General features: G+C 41.3%; 1 protein-coding gene across 2 annotated transcripts in view; it reads right to left on the bottom strand.

The window, feature by feature from the left end:
* The window catches only part of ACP7 (acid phosphatase 7, tartrate resistant (putative)), a 43,837-nt gene that overhangs the window by 16,040 nt on the left and 12,906 nt on the right, over positions 1-14,891 (bottom strand). For both annotated transcript variants that reach the window (XM_078661314.1, XM_078661315.1), the window contains exons 4-11: positions 13,217-13,399; positions 12,670-12,695; positions 11,166-11,263; positions 5,041-5,103; positions 4,429-4,543; positions 3,834-3,947; positions 3,244-3,298; positions 2,764-2,831 (exon numbers count right to left, since the gene is read on the bottom strand). In XM_078661314.1, the coding sequence (XP_078517440.1) occupies positions 2,764-2,831; positions 3,244-3,298; positions 3,834-3,947; positions 4,429-4,543; positions 5,041-5,103; positions 11,166-11,263; positions 12,670-12,695; positions 13,217-13,399 (722 nt within the window). The remainder of the gene's footprint in view (positions 1-2,763; positions 2,832-3,243; positions 3,299-3,833; positions 3,948-4,428; positions 4,544-5,040; positions 5,104-11,165; positions 11,264-12,669; positions 12,696-13,216; positions 13,400-14,891) is intronic.

Here is a 14,891-nt window from a genome sequence, read left to right as displayed (position 1 = left end):
CATAAAAGCAAAATATCTTCCTGTTGTGCAGGCAAGAATTAAAATGTGCTTCAAAATGGTTTCAGCATCTCCTTACACTTTATTTTCCAACAATCTCTTTCCATGTCGTTTCACCACCATATTTTCTGACGGAATCTTTGCATGGAACAGATCAAAAATATACAACTCTCCAAATAATAACAGGCCACAGAGAGCAGAACTAGACAAATGGTGATACATACAAAAATGGTTCTCGATATAGAAGATCAAATATTCCATGCCCGTCATTAAATAACAACATTGGCAGTAAGTGCCATCTAGTACTAAGGGAGTACAATTAGCAATGAGTCTCCCCAAGTCAGCATGAACTGTCGCTGAAAAAGTTACTTTAAAAATACTTCAGTAATTAAGTAATTTTGTCTGAAATGCAGATTTTCCACCATGAAATATAACATTGTTGATAAATTGCTCCTCAAATAAGCCACTACAGATTTTTCATGAAAGTACAGAAAATGTTATCCCAAAATACCAGATTTTCCTTTTGAATGAACATATTTTTGGTCCCAAATGTCAGCTGGTTATTTTCATCAAGCACCCATGTTTACTATGTCACACATTAACTGGTTCTGCCTTTCATCTCAATTTATATATTCATCATCATCATCATCAAATACTGAGGATGTCAACCATGTGACAAGGATTTTATCAAGTGTTATAGCAGAGAATGTCCGAATTATATGAAGAATTGCCACGAACAGTCAAGGATGGGCCAAAATTAAACATTGACAGCCACCATATTGCCATTAATGCCAACAAAAAGGTCATTGACTGTCCATTATTATTCAAGGATAGCCAGTCTGTCCCCCAACATTATCAAAAATATGCCCACGAGAATAGCAAGATGGTAGCCAAAAACTATACTGCAGTATGTCACAGATGGGCCCAATTACGACATGGTCGACCCCCTAAACATTGCAAACCAGATCAAACACATACATACATGTGCAGATTTTTTTTTTCTTTGGGAGTTTTATATGGCACAAAACTAGACCTGAAGGTATCAGAGCGCTTTACATGAGCACCAGTTGCGTTACAGACAGACACATTCATTTTTTGTTAGGCACAGGAAGATTAAGCGAATTGCCCAGAATCACAAGATGTTGAGGCTAGGCAGACTACTGCGGTATTCTGCTCCCCTCCCCCCCAATCCAGCGGATGTACATGACGTGCCCTAACAGAGTTATAGTTATCTACCAACCATTCATTATATTGTGTATGCAAGATGATTATCAGATGTCACTGAGAATATGCAAGGAGATACTATGGAGTTATGGCATTTATGGCATATGTTAGTATTAATGCTTAATATTGTTGAGTTATTGATGTATCCGCCACAGATGCTAAGCCATGATGTGTATTCTATGTTAATACTCTTATACAACCGGCCCTATGGGCCAAATGTGGCTACAAATACCAATAAAACATGTTGTAAAAGAAAAAAAGTGGCCCAAATCCCAGTAGTTTAATTCCAGTAGTTTAGTAATGTTAGACAGATGTGGTACTAAGGCATGCCCAAGTTGGAGGTACTTTTAAAACTGGGAATTTAACAACCCAAATGTTTCACTAATATCTAAAAAGGATTTGATTGCCTACAAGGCATTGTTCATCACCCAAGTGGCAAAGGGAAGCCATGTTTTCCGATTTTCCCAAAACCAGGTGCTGCACCATGTACTTAAACATCTGTAAGAAGACTTGAAATCTTTGTTTAGAAGTGATCAGATTCAGTCATTTGTTTCTAGAACCGTCTAAACTAAGATAATAATTAAATGACATGATTGGTCCTGATATAAAAATCATAGTTAGAAAAACTAAAGGTTATGATGGAAGGAATTGAATTTGAATGAATATATTTCTGTTTTTCACTTTTTGAGGAGTTTGAGAGCTCTGTCACCAGCAAGGGATTCATAGGTGTTATCCTACAAACATATGTTTGGACAAATTGCACATTGAACACAACATGGATAAAGGAAATTAAAATGTAATGCATTACTTCCTAGGAATGCACCTCAATCCCAACTTCCAAAAATGGGAAGTAAAATATTCCCACTATAAAATCTTAAATATCTAGCTTTATCCCTGTCAGCATTAATTCAGGATGTAAGGGTAAAGTGCTCAGAAGGCCTAGGGGGCAGTAGTCAGGAGGTAAGAGGCACTGATTGGGCTTCACCTGGTGATTGAAAGCCCTATGTTGTGTGTTACACTTTATACCTATCCTAGTTGTTAGCCCCAAGACACTATCTTCAATCTTGTAGTGTTGCATTTAATGATGATCAGTGGATTTGATATCTGCATTTAAGTTGGCCTGTATTCGGACATCCTACAGTTCACCTTGATCACCTCCGATCTTATGTCTCTTCACAGTACACCCAGCTCATCCAAAAATCCAAGTACATAGATATATGTTAAACAATTTGTAAACAAATGTTTTCTAGATATTACATGTACTTCAGCTGTTGTGCTACTCATCCTTTTTGCTGTGGGAGAGGCCATCACGCCAGCTAAACATTGGAAAAGTCTAATCGGACTAAAAGGAAATGTAAGCATGTTGGATGCAAGAACAACAAGCCAAGGAACATCACAGATGGTACTAAACTCCCCAGCACTACCTCTGTGAAGGTGGAATAGAAGGGGAGTGGTCAGAAAATCCTGTCAGCTCCAAGGTCTGTGACATTCGGCTAAAAAGTTTTAAAAAACACAGACGTTAGCCCTTCAGAGGCCTCTCACCTGGTAATTGTATATTGGCCACAGTCTCTCATAGGAATGCTCGTGTGCCCAAAGCTCAAGGTCCACACCTGAGGATAGAAAAGTGCAACAAGCACAGTGTAACAAAGTCTCCTGATCAGCTCATATCAACATCCAATTTTAGTGGACAATTCCTAAAATATCATAAGATAAAACATCAGACTATTTCCACCAATGACAACTGGCACACTGGGACAATCTCATGTACTCTTGATGTAATAGCACACTACAGGGAGCAGCAAGTCACTGAGAAACTTGTGTATAATCAACAATTCAAGAAAGCACACTAGTGACTGAGGAGGGACACAGCAGAGGAAGAAGTGGTGTTAGGTGCTGGGAAATGATGGTATATAGAATGTGAACAAATGCACCATCTGAGGTCTGCAAACCTACAGATGTACTGGTAGTGTGAAAACAAAAAGGCTATAGACCAAGCTAGATGGAAGTGCTGCCGAGCCTTACCGTATTTGTAGAACAGGTCCTCTAGGCCATAGTGACCTTGAATTCCTCGGCGAACCTGGTTGGAATAGAAAAATGATGAGTGTCATTATGTGTGGATTTTGCCCTGCGGGGCAAACGACGACACACTCTTGGTGCGGATGTTAGTCCTGCAGTGATTGCCCTGTGTTTTTTTTTAATTTACGGGTTATATTCCCTCGTTGCCCCACTCCCTCTTCCCATGCTGCAGATGAGCATTTTGCCACATGCATCTGCCACTTTGTTTATCTGTGAGGTGGCCTAAAAGTGGCAAATGCTCTTCGGTTGCAATGATGTGGCACAAACCTATCATACCCATCCTTTCAGTTTGCACAGATTTCCATTTACATGATTGATAGGCTCAAAATTTCCAGCTAGCAACTCTTGGCTATTTCAGCTCTACCCATTGAGTGCACCAAAGGAATTAATCAACTTTCCTCATTTTTTCTGGAGCTTCCATACCCTCAGGCTTGTTTTGTAACAACCTGGAATTTATTTACTAGATAAACTAAACTGTCAGTTTGCCTCTACAATGATGGCACCTTGGGCTGCACCCACTACCCACCCTTACTCACAATGCTCTCATATATGGTGCAGTCGTCCGTGTCATTGTTGGAGCAGTACATTGGCCGATGCCCCATGGTAATAATCCACGGATGCTGCCTTCGGTTCTCTGGCTTATTGGCTTCCTTGAAAGAGAAACATAAAAACATCAAAGCGGGAAGTTACAAGGTGGAGGACAAACGTGTGGCCCAACATACCTCGTACTTCAAATACAGTCAGTTAAGCAGGAGACTCCTGCCACTAATTGTATTGTATTGTAATTGCATTTATATAGCGCTTACTAACCCTGACGAGGCGTCAAAGTGCTTTTTTCGGCGAGTAGCACGCTACTCCAGAACCAATAAATGATTAGTGGTGAATTAGTATAGTGAAATATGAAAGTAGTTTAAGTGGTGGATATGTTAGTCATGCCCGGTGTTTGAGCTAAAATGGCCGATTTGTGTAAGCTCCCTTCACCAACTGAGAAATGAGAGAGTTGTCTTTTATGAGTCACTGTTTCCCAATGGAACACCTCTTGCCAGGAAGTCTCTCTCCCATCACCAGTTTAATGAAGAAATTGAAATCTCCCATCCCTCCCTCCACAGTACCCAGAGTAAAGTCCTTCACCTGCAAGTCTTTCTCCAGCCACTCGTACTGCGTCGGAATAAGCTGTGTTCCATACTCAAGGTAGAAGTAGACTTCGGTGGAGAAAGAGATGATGTGTGCCTGACCTACATCGTAACTAAAAATAGAGTCAAAAAATAGATAACAACAGCATGGTTAAAAAACAAAAATACTTTCCTCATGGACACTCACAACTAAGGCCCTATGTCCTCAGTAAATACAGCCTTGATGCCCCTTCCAGCTCCAGAAGCAACCACTTTGTCCTCCAAAAAAAGGCCAATTGCCTGGCCTTCAATTCACCCTCAGTTATCCCCCTGCACATCAATGAGGCCAGTGACATCAAGAAAATAATGGCCACTAATGAAACGTGAAATTTACAAGCCGCTTTCGTCTCTACATTATCCCCTTAGTTGCCCCTGTAAATATCTCTAAAATTCATCTGTAATGTTTTGCATTACAATATTTGTACCATGGGCTTTCAATTTTTGTATGAGCACATTAAAGTAGTTTTGAATTGTAATGCTTTCCACTTCCACTGCCTACAACATTCGATACACAGTAGTTTGTTATACATAGCTGTAGGATAGTCTTTCTTAATGTTCCCGCTAGGCGTACCTGTACCAAAGGCTCTCGGTGTTTCCAGGCATGCTGAACCGGTTGCGATAATTAGAGAAGTTGCTAAAGACAAATAGGGAAAATAACAGTTAGAGGTAGAAAAGAACTTCTGCACCTATCCCCCCTTAAGTCACCTCAGTATAGATAACCATAGATTATCTTCCCCCACTTCCTTCACGTAGTCTCTGGGTGAAGAAATTGTTTAATTTTTGTCAGTTCTGCCTGGACTCAATTATCTTTAGCCTGTACTATGGTCTCCTCACGCCCGGATTATCTGTGCAAATTATGTTTTCACTTTGAACAGTATTGGAATAACATCTCAGGTCTTAAATCACCAGTAATTCGGCATCCTACAGTACTCGTTCGGCATTGCAACAACAAACCTCCAAGCTGTTATGCTAGTTTCAACATATACTTTCAACAACAGCTGTCTGTGACTTGATTCCACAGTGGCATACTGTGACTCTAGAGAGCTGACATTCATTATTATTGACAAAAGTGCGGCAATCCTGAACACCATGTTGGAGCAAGAACTGTTGGATTTAAACCATTTCCCACTGAACATTTCACGGAAATAAACAAAATAAGAGGGTTCCTTCTGCTGATTTTTTGAACGCTTGAAACTGGTTGTTTAAAAACTGTGATGGGAAGAATGGGTTTTTTGTAAGTGACAACGTACCCCTCTATGACAGTGCTACCTTTAGGCAAGCTTCCAAAAACTTTCTAGTCACTCTTTTTCTTGTATCACGCCGGTTACAAAATCTGGTAGTAAGACAATTTGGTAGAAAAAAATTGTTTTTTTAGAGTTCTACTGTAATGCTGGAAAGCAGGTTTTATCTGGTTTTAGGGGGTGCTCTCCAGACGGATCTTTGATTTCAAATTAATAGTTTTGTGCTCAAATCGTTGATCGTTTTATTTTTATTCCTGCATCTCCTATTTCTGCATTCATTACCTTTGTTGTGCGGGTAGCATGTAGCTGCATGAAAGTGCACTGGCTTCACCGCCATTTTTATTTTGAGTAAAACGTAATGAATTTAGGTCAGCCCATTTAAATACAAATATATAGGGCCTTATTTACAAACCTATTAAACCTACGTTACGACTGATAAAATAACGTCTGTAAACCTACATTACGACTGATAAAATGCTCCATTTACTCGTGACAGCTGTCCAGAAAAGGATATGTGTATAAGTAAACAACTTCAATACGGTCAGGTATAAATGGCTTCAGAGGTGTGTTACACTCCTTTGAAGGGCTCCAAGAAGAGTGAAATAAGTATATTTGTTGTACTACAATCACCATAATGCTTTGGGTGGGCTATTGAGCCAAAAGCCTTGATACCATGAAGTTTGGAAAGAAGAACTGTATTATGCACAACCACATGATCCATAATCCAAAAACAAGACTAGAAACAAAGAAATGGTTATTAAAGCCATGCAATAGAGGCTGGTACGGAATGGGGTGGCGGAGGGCGGGGGTTGAAAAAAAAATATTTAAAAAAACACTTACCTCTACACGGCCGCCATCTCTCCTCCGTCGTTTCTCTTTCACTTCTCTTACGGACCCTGAGTCCCGGATGCAGGAAGCACACAGGCTCCACTAAGCCAATCGCGATGCTGCTGTCACCAGCATGACAGCAGCATCATGATTGGTCTGACAGAGACTGGGAGCCTGTGCGTGTTCTCCACTCAGGCTGTGCAATACAGCCGGGTGAAGAACATGCTAAGTGTGCATGACTGTTTGGCCGGCCCAAGACGGCCGACAAAACCGTCATATGCACTTATGGTGCACAAACCACTCCTCCTCTCTGTGATCCCAGCCCTGCCCTAACATAGGCCTGTAGCTACGAAAAATAAAATGATAATAACGTTGTTATTATCATTGAATTTTTCCTTTTTACACTGCTCTGAATGCAGTGGTGTGACCCGCCTTAGCAGAGGAGCAGCCCCTGAAGCCATGAATTGCAGTAATATCTATTAGGTGATTTGTTTACCTGAAAGTGTGTGCGCGCTGTTCTGTGGTTTATGATTCAGCTCAATACAATTACTCAGTAGTTAATAATTGCCATTCAGGGGGTGGGGAATGGGCTGGTCAAGGATTGGCTCACTTTGAGTGTTTGCGAACACTCACAAACTCATGAGTTTGTTGGCATTAACAAACCCTCAGTGACCCATTTCCCACTATGGAAACTGTCAGAAATTCCCACCAGCAAAGGGGAAAAGTATCTTCCTTTTCAGGGTGGGCAGGGGAACAGACCATCATCAGAGTTTGATTAGTTATAGAGGAAGGGGTTCTCCAAAGACAACATTTTTCCATTTTGGAGAGAAAAAAAGAACATGTACATTGGGCTGCCTTTCCAGAGTGCATTGTTGTACACAATGTACAATTACACACTGTGGGCAACAGAAGCCTTTCATAAGATTAACATGACACTCAGTAGTATGTTTGAAAAAGCTACGACAGGTGCAGCCTTCTAGTGGTACTACTACTGAGTATTTTGAGAAGGGGAAAATCATACACCTGCACTCACGAAGACTAGTACTTACGAGTGCAGCTTTCCAGCCCTGTTTGTAATGGATCTATTGTCTATACATTCCTTTTACATGACTAGGTTCAAAGTAATTAATTGTAGTATATTTAATAAGAGTCATATTCGGGGTCCATCAAGTGTATTTAATCATACAGCAAAACAGTTTGCTGCATGATTGGTCATAGAAAAAAATAAACATAGATAACACTTCGGAGTTAAAGAAACAGCTCTAGTGCTCATCAAAAATAATGTATCTGGGCCTGATGGACCAAGGTTGGATTCGCAAAATGCAGGTGCAATTTGCACACTGATTTCTTTCAAATACAATCTGATTTTGCTCAGTGGCGTAGCAAGGTCAGGTGGTACCGGGTGCGGAAAATTTCTTGTCACCCCAGCCTTGACAAAATGGCAAAAATATGTGTTTAAAACACATATTTTTGCCATTTTGTCACCCCCCTCAGTGATGACACCCGGGGTGGCCCGCACACACCACACCCCCCTTCCTACACCACTGATTTTGCAGACTGATCTATGTACTAATAGGTCGGCTTGCAAAAAAGGGAATTGGAGTTAGTCGCAGACCGACATGCCTGATCAATAATAATTAGGCAGGTTACAATATGCGACTCACTACGATTGCTACAATCACAGGGACAGTGTCCCACAAGTGCTGAGGTCCTCCATCCCTGTGACTGCTTTTCAAATATGAAAACGTTATATATTTTTTTGAAGCAGCCCGATTTCCTTAAAAGAAAAGGGGCTGATTTAAAAATTGAGAAGATTGCAGTGGTACCCTGGAGAACTGCCTTCTTCCCTGAAGCAGCCAACCTAATTCACAAAGGGTGAGAGGACCAAAGAGGACCCTTTCTCTTTTTCAAATCAGTTACTATCCCGACTTGGAAGTCGGTAACTTTTCAATGGTTTGTAAACAGAATTACAGTGGTAAACCACTGATACATCAGTGTCCCATTAGCTGTTTGGAAGGGAGGCCCTTAACACTCCCTACCCAAATAGGGATTTGTAAACCATTTCTAAATCCATTTAGTAAACTTTCTAAATCACTAAATGGGTTTATTAATTAAGGAAAAATGCTTAAGCAATTTCAAACCCATATATTTAAAATCTAGCAGGTTTTGTGACCGCTAAAACACTTAGAGGTTTGTCCGCCTGTCATCCTAGCGGGGATTGGGACCGCCCGTGAGGGCGGGGATCCCGTGGGGGGTATTAGGATGTGCCCGCCAATGGCGGGCGGTCCTCTCAGCACCGCCCGCCACAATGCTAAAAATGCATTTCAGCATTTGCATAAACAAAGCGGCAGGCACCGTGCGGTGCCTGCCGCTTTGTTTATGTAAATGAAGGGGGGTACCACAGGTACCCCCTGTGTGTACCCCCCACCCCTCCTTCACTCTGGGGGCCCCCAGAGTGAAGACCGCATGCCGCCACGGAAAGGCATGTCTGGAAGCCCATGCTAATATGGCGGGCGGTGTCTATTAGACACCACCACCATATTAAACATTTTCCGTTTCGGCCGCAAGGCGACCGGGGCGGAACAGCGGCGGACGGTCTTTCCGTCCGCCGCGGTCCCCCCCGCCATACTAATATCGCGGGGGAATTCGGGAAACGATGTCAGGCGGATTGCCTTCGCCAGGCCGGCGGAGGCAATCCGCCGGCATCGTAATGGGCCCCTTAGTTCGTCTGACTACTACTTTGGAAGCCAACAGAACATGCACCCCACTACAATCTTTTGTTACTGTTTCTGTGGTATTCTGTGCCTGTTACAGTACTGTTTGTAAAACTGTAAATTGTACTTTAGTGCATGCCCTGGATCTTGTTTACAATTCACATTAAACAGCTGAACACTTTCCAGGCTGAATATGCATAAACATAATGATATTGTGCTTGCTTTTGTTCTGTTATTGTAAGGATGTTTTCCTACATTTTGCACATAGTAGTAGTAGTTACTAAGGGAGTGCTTGAAATGGTTGAGGAATTTCCACTTCAGACAGCTGTTGCTTAACTGGGAATGTTGGTGGCTACATGAACAACTTGGGGTTTCAACAATGCATTAAAACACTTTCACACTAAATCGATGTCAGCATCTCACATTGTTTCCATGGCAAAGCATGCCATCAGAAAATCCAGTAAGCCCAGAAGGGAAATTACCTTCACTAGCTGAACAAATTCAATGCGAACCTTTAACGGGATATGATTACCACTGGTCTTCATCACGTTGCTTAAACATGGTCGAGAGAAAAATTGCGAGTCTGAATTCTGGACTGGTGATGTTTTAGCCCTTTAACGGAGGACGCCTAGGTCTCAGTGATGAAGGTTATGCAAGGCGAAGATGAATCTGACTGACTCTAGCATCAACTACTTCATCAGGCTTCCATATTGGAACATACAACACCTGAGCACGGTTCCACAGAATAGAAGTTTGCTTAACAATCTGAGTGCATACTGATGTTCTGATCAGGCTGCACAGCAAGCCATGCCTGATTATGTAACTCCCATCACTGTGAGCCATGGTGATGTCATGCTCATTCACAGCCATTCTGGGTGCTGGAGAAACACCTTGCATGTCACATGCACTAGCATCTATGTTTTTTTGCTGGAGTAGCACACCAACCATTTTTGGCAGCTAAAGGGCTACCCATTTTGATTTGTTTTTCAAAATATACAAGTTCTGTACCATTCATTATGGGTATGAAGAAACACCTTAAAGTAGGATTATATGTGGCTTTAGGAACGTTTACTGTTTAAAAGAGTTAAGGTTGTCCTGGAGATTAAAGAGCACTTTGTGTTTACCAAGTGGTAGCACATGTTAATTAAATTTATACTAGTCAATATAAGATGTTCTACATGTTCAAAAGTTGTCTTGCAAACACACAATCCATGTGCCAGCTCCCCACTGGTGACCACTTTAATTATGTTATTGCTCACAAGAAATATTGTAGTGTGAATTGTATACCAACATAGAATCTGTGATATCTCCTTCAGTATTCCAACAATTTCTGGGTTAACAATCAACTCGTTTGGAGGATTGGAGGGATGTTTTGAGACATATCTGCAAGCTGTGGTTTGGGAGATATTCTTTTTCAAAGTGCAATTTAGCACTTTTGGGACATGGTCCTGGATGGGGAGTTCACTCATGCCATTATAATTAATTATGAAGCAAAAGTTAATATTGTGGCAGATTTTCATACATTTGTCTCTAGACAACAACTTAAGGGTAAAACAATTGAAAAATACGGATCACCATTAAGTACTGTTGTTTCCAAATGTCAATTCAATGGCTTATGTGACGAGATTGTCAGGGACCAACTCACTAATAGCACAAGCAACGTCAAAATCCAGGAGAAATTGTTCAGTGTTGAGGAGTCACCTTTAGACAAGGCTGTATATACTGCCAAGCTGTTATAAACAATTGTAAGGAACAGAATTCTCCATCATTCTCCCTTAAAGCATTTTTCTGATGTCCTCAATATGACCCTCTTTCTTCATTCTCCCTTAGTCTTGTTTTTCTTACCCCTTGATTATCTGAGGGAGGATTCGATTAAGTGCGAAAGGTCAATTATCTGCCAACTCTCTACTCACTATTTCTCCTCATGGTTCCCTGGGCAGGTCATATAGGGAACATAGGCAGCGACCGACTCCATCTGGATCATGAAAAGGTCTCCTAGCATGGCATTGTACTGAGAGGAAAGACAAGAGAGGGGAGCGACAATTAGGAGTCTCACGGAAGGTGTGTACACAATTAGATCACAATATTAATATTAATGAGAATGCAAGGAAATGGGAATGTGACTAGTGTGTGGTAAGTATTCCTGTGTTACAGCATACGCATGTATGTGCATGCCCGGCATTGTACGCGTCCACTCATGCCTATAAATTTCAGCTGTGTGAATGAGAATAATGGTGAAATGTGTGAAGATTTTCAACAACATCCATGACATAATGTATAAACTGGATTTGTAAGAACTTATTGAATGGATGGTAAAAGTGGATTTGTCATAATTTATTAAATGTATGGAAAGGGTCCTGTGTGAGTATATGTGTTAGGTGAATGTGCAAGGCCCTAGTGAAAGATACAGCCTGGATATGTAAAGCTGTGTGAAAGGGTGTGCAATAAGAGGCAAAATACACTGTGAGGATGAACCTGGTGAATGAACATGAAAAAGATGGATTTACAAGTATGCAAGAAGTGGAAAATGTGCGGAATGTGTAATGCTGTGCATGATGAAATGTGCAAGAATATGCATCTATAGTGGAACAAGTGACATACAAAGCAAGGGGTTGTCCCCAGAAATTGCGAAAGATATGTACCCCATGGATAAAATATTACGGCTTGGAGCAGAGTGGGGAGGAGGAGGGAGTGGACTTAATATTGGGGAGATTGGGGAAGGAGCCTTGATCACTGTGATGCCTGACCCATTGTCGATAATTGTAGATCCTTTTTGAGGTGATCCTTGGCACATATACATCTCAGGTCTAGAGTTTGACCTCTTGCTCTCAATCGAAGAGACGTTGTTGGACTGTTTGGTTTATATCGAATGCTACTGCCCAACACTCACTTAATCTTGTGTACTCATGATTTCTTTGAATGTATGTTTATATTGCAAACTATACATAAAAATATTTGTAAAAAAAAGAATATACATATAAACTGTGGAAGAATATATGATGGATGAGCAGGGATGGCTAAGATGGTAGCAGAGTAGCAAGAGTGCCACATTCCCTAATGAAAGCAAGTAAAATACACCCTCAGATACTGGTTGGGTGGCAAATAAGAGATATAATTGGAATGCCTTTGGCTTCAAACCCTTGCCAAGTGTCCCTGTGCCTGCTGCACTAATGATAGCTGCGCCCTTGAATGGTAACATTGTTGAAATGTTTGTGATGAAGTGGGTGGGGACTTGTATTATATAGGGTGCACAAATGGAGAGATAAGCATGGTGAAAAAATGAAAGGCCTGTGTGTGGTGAACATGCGAGGATGTGTCTGGCGAATATGTGCTTGTGCGTATGTGAAGCAACATAAAATCTGGGCAAATTAAGAGGACTAAAAATAAAGAAAGTATTTAAATGAAAGCCTTTCTTACCCAATCAAGGTCATATGCAAAATCACCTGGAAAAAAATTATTACGTTAAATATTTACAAAAATAGGGAAACAGTAAAGAGGAGGGACACAGACAGGATACTTCCATTGAGAGAATCAATAGGTTAGCTGCAGAATGTGAGATCTTACAATGCAGAGTCCATTGCATTAGGTTAAGGCACTGGATTAAATCCAGGGATCAAGCCACAAGAGTTATAGAATCAAAAATATTCAAGCTTTAAAAGTAAAGATACCAGATAAAGGTGAGAGAGAAAGCCCCCGAGTTAAAGGGTCGGACAGAATTCAGAGGACATATTCCATAGGTGCGGTGATTGAGGATGAACCTACTACATTTGGGTATCTTGTTTTGGGGACTAAGACAAAATAACACACAGGTCCTCATCCCTCAAAATACATGAGACTGAATACTTGGAGCAGGCCATGGATGTTAAAGCATTAATAGATACTGCCTGGATTGCTGGAATCTCTCTAGGGCTTATTGTTGTGAAGGCAGGTGTGAGTTATGTGAGGAAAACACATCAGTACCCACCTACATGAAGAATGATGTCATAGTACCCAGCCTGTGTCTCTCGCTGTAGTCGATGTAGAGACTGAGGGTTCCAAAATCCCAGATCACCAAATATCACAAGACGAGGACTCCATTCTGTACCATTCTGGAGGGCCACAAAGTTGAACGTTTTACTCCAGCCAAGGTCGCTACCACAAATGTACACTGTGAACACACAATAACAAAACAGTCCGGCCAGTTACACTAGCGCAGGAATGACCGAGTCTATATTAACACAAAAATGACTAAAGACAAGAGCTCTCCTATAGTGATATATACCGGAAACAGGCCCCTCCGGGCTCCTAAAGACTGGGGCTTAGCTGCAGTGATGAATTAAAAAACGCATTATGGACAGAGCAATCAATTCAACAGGAGTCGCCGTATCATAATACTATACATCTGACTTCAGCCCTGGCGTACAAAAATGTCTCACACGTTCAAATGCAAAGTACTTAATCACTTATGCAGACAATCTCGTCTACATGCCCAACTAGAATCACATATTGTATTGAAGGCTGAAGCACTGGCTCAGATGCAAACACACGCACATATATTTTTCAGAGGAGACTCTCTCTCACTCATACACAAATGTTAAATATATATATATATATATATATATATATATATATATATATATATATATATATATATATATACACACGAAGTTGTAGCTGTTACCCAGCCTCTATATCGGCGGGCTCACGGCAGGGGTAGCCACCCCCTTAAATCAATCACGTCTACACCAGCGTTTTCCTTCCCAATAATCGCGGAAAGAATTACACAGGAGCCGTGGCCTCAGTCAAAGTGCAGGTTTAATTTCCAGACACAACGTCCTACGCGTATATATATATATATATAATCTAATTACTTACTGACGGTTGGCAGTAGGTAGTTATAGTTGGACCTAGTTTCCATAGGAAGAGCATTTGTTCATATGCCAATAACTTTGGCGTTGTTTGATGAATCCTCGCAAACTTTTCAAAACTAGTATTACGCTCACTTCAGCTGCTGTCTTAAACATTTCGTGTTGCTCTGTCAAGGGGTGGGCAAGGAAACGGGGGGGGGGGGTCAAAACGTGCTTTCCCCATGTTAATTTCCATTGAAATTTTAGACACAACTACAGCCCGAACTGCTGAACCGAATTACACCAAATTTGGCAGAAAGGTAGCTGTTGGTCCAGAAAGCGACCTTTTTGTAAATTGGCGTAAAACTGTTCAGTAGTTTTTGTGAAATTAAGAGAAAAACCTAATTGTATATATAGAGACGTGGATCCTCCAAGGAACCAACAGTCCTCGTGCTGAATTCTGATTGGCTGCCAAAACTTCAAACCAGAAAGTCTTTGTAACCATCTTGGGACTCGGCTTGAGCCAAGTCCCATAAAAAAACGTAAAAGAAAAAACAAGAGTGTAGGAATACCCTGACCCCCCTAGGCCTCTTGGGGGGAGGGGGTCACCGAGGGACCCTCCAGGGCAAAATAATGGGTATTAAAAACAAAACTTTTGCAGCCGTAGCAGCAGTCAAAAAATAAAATTAAAATAAAGCATGGGCTCCCGTGCTTCTTGAGTAATAGGCCCCCTTGTTTGTCAGGTCCGGAGGGCATGTTGCACTTAAATGAGGAGGGCTAATAAATACCCCAGGGAGCACCACCTTGTTAAGA

Source organism: Lissotriton helveticus, chromosome 9 (assembly GCF_964261635.1).
Source record: "Lissotriton helveticus chromosome 9, aLisHel1.1, whole genome shotgun sequence".
Classification (NCBI taxonomy): Eukaryota; Metazoa; Chordata; class Amphibia; order Caudata; family Salamandridae; genus Lissotriton; species Lissotriton helveticus.
This window is presented reverse-complemented; position numbering and strand designations above follow the sequence as displayed.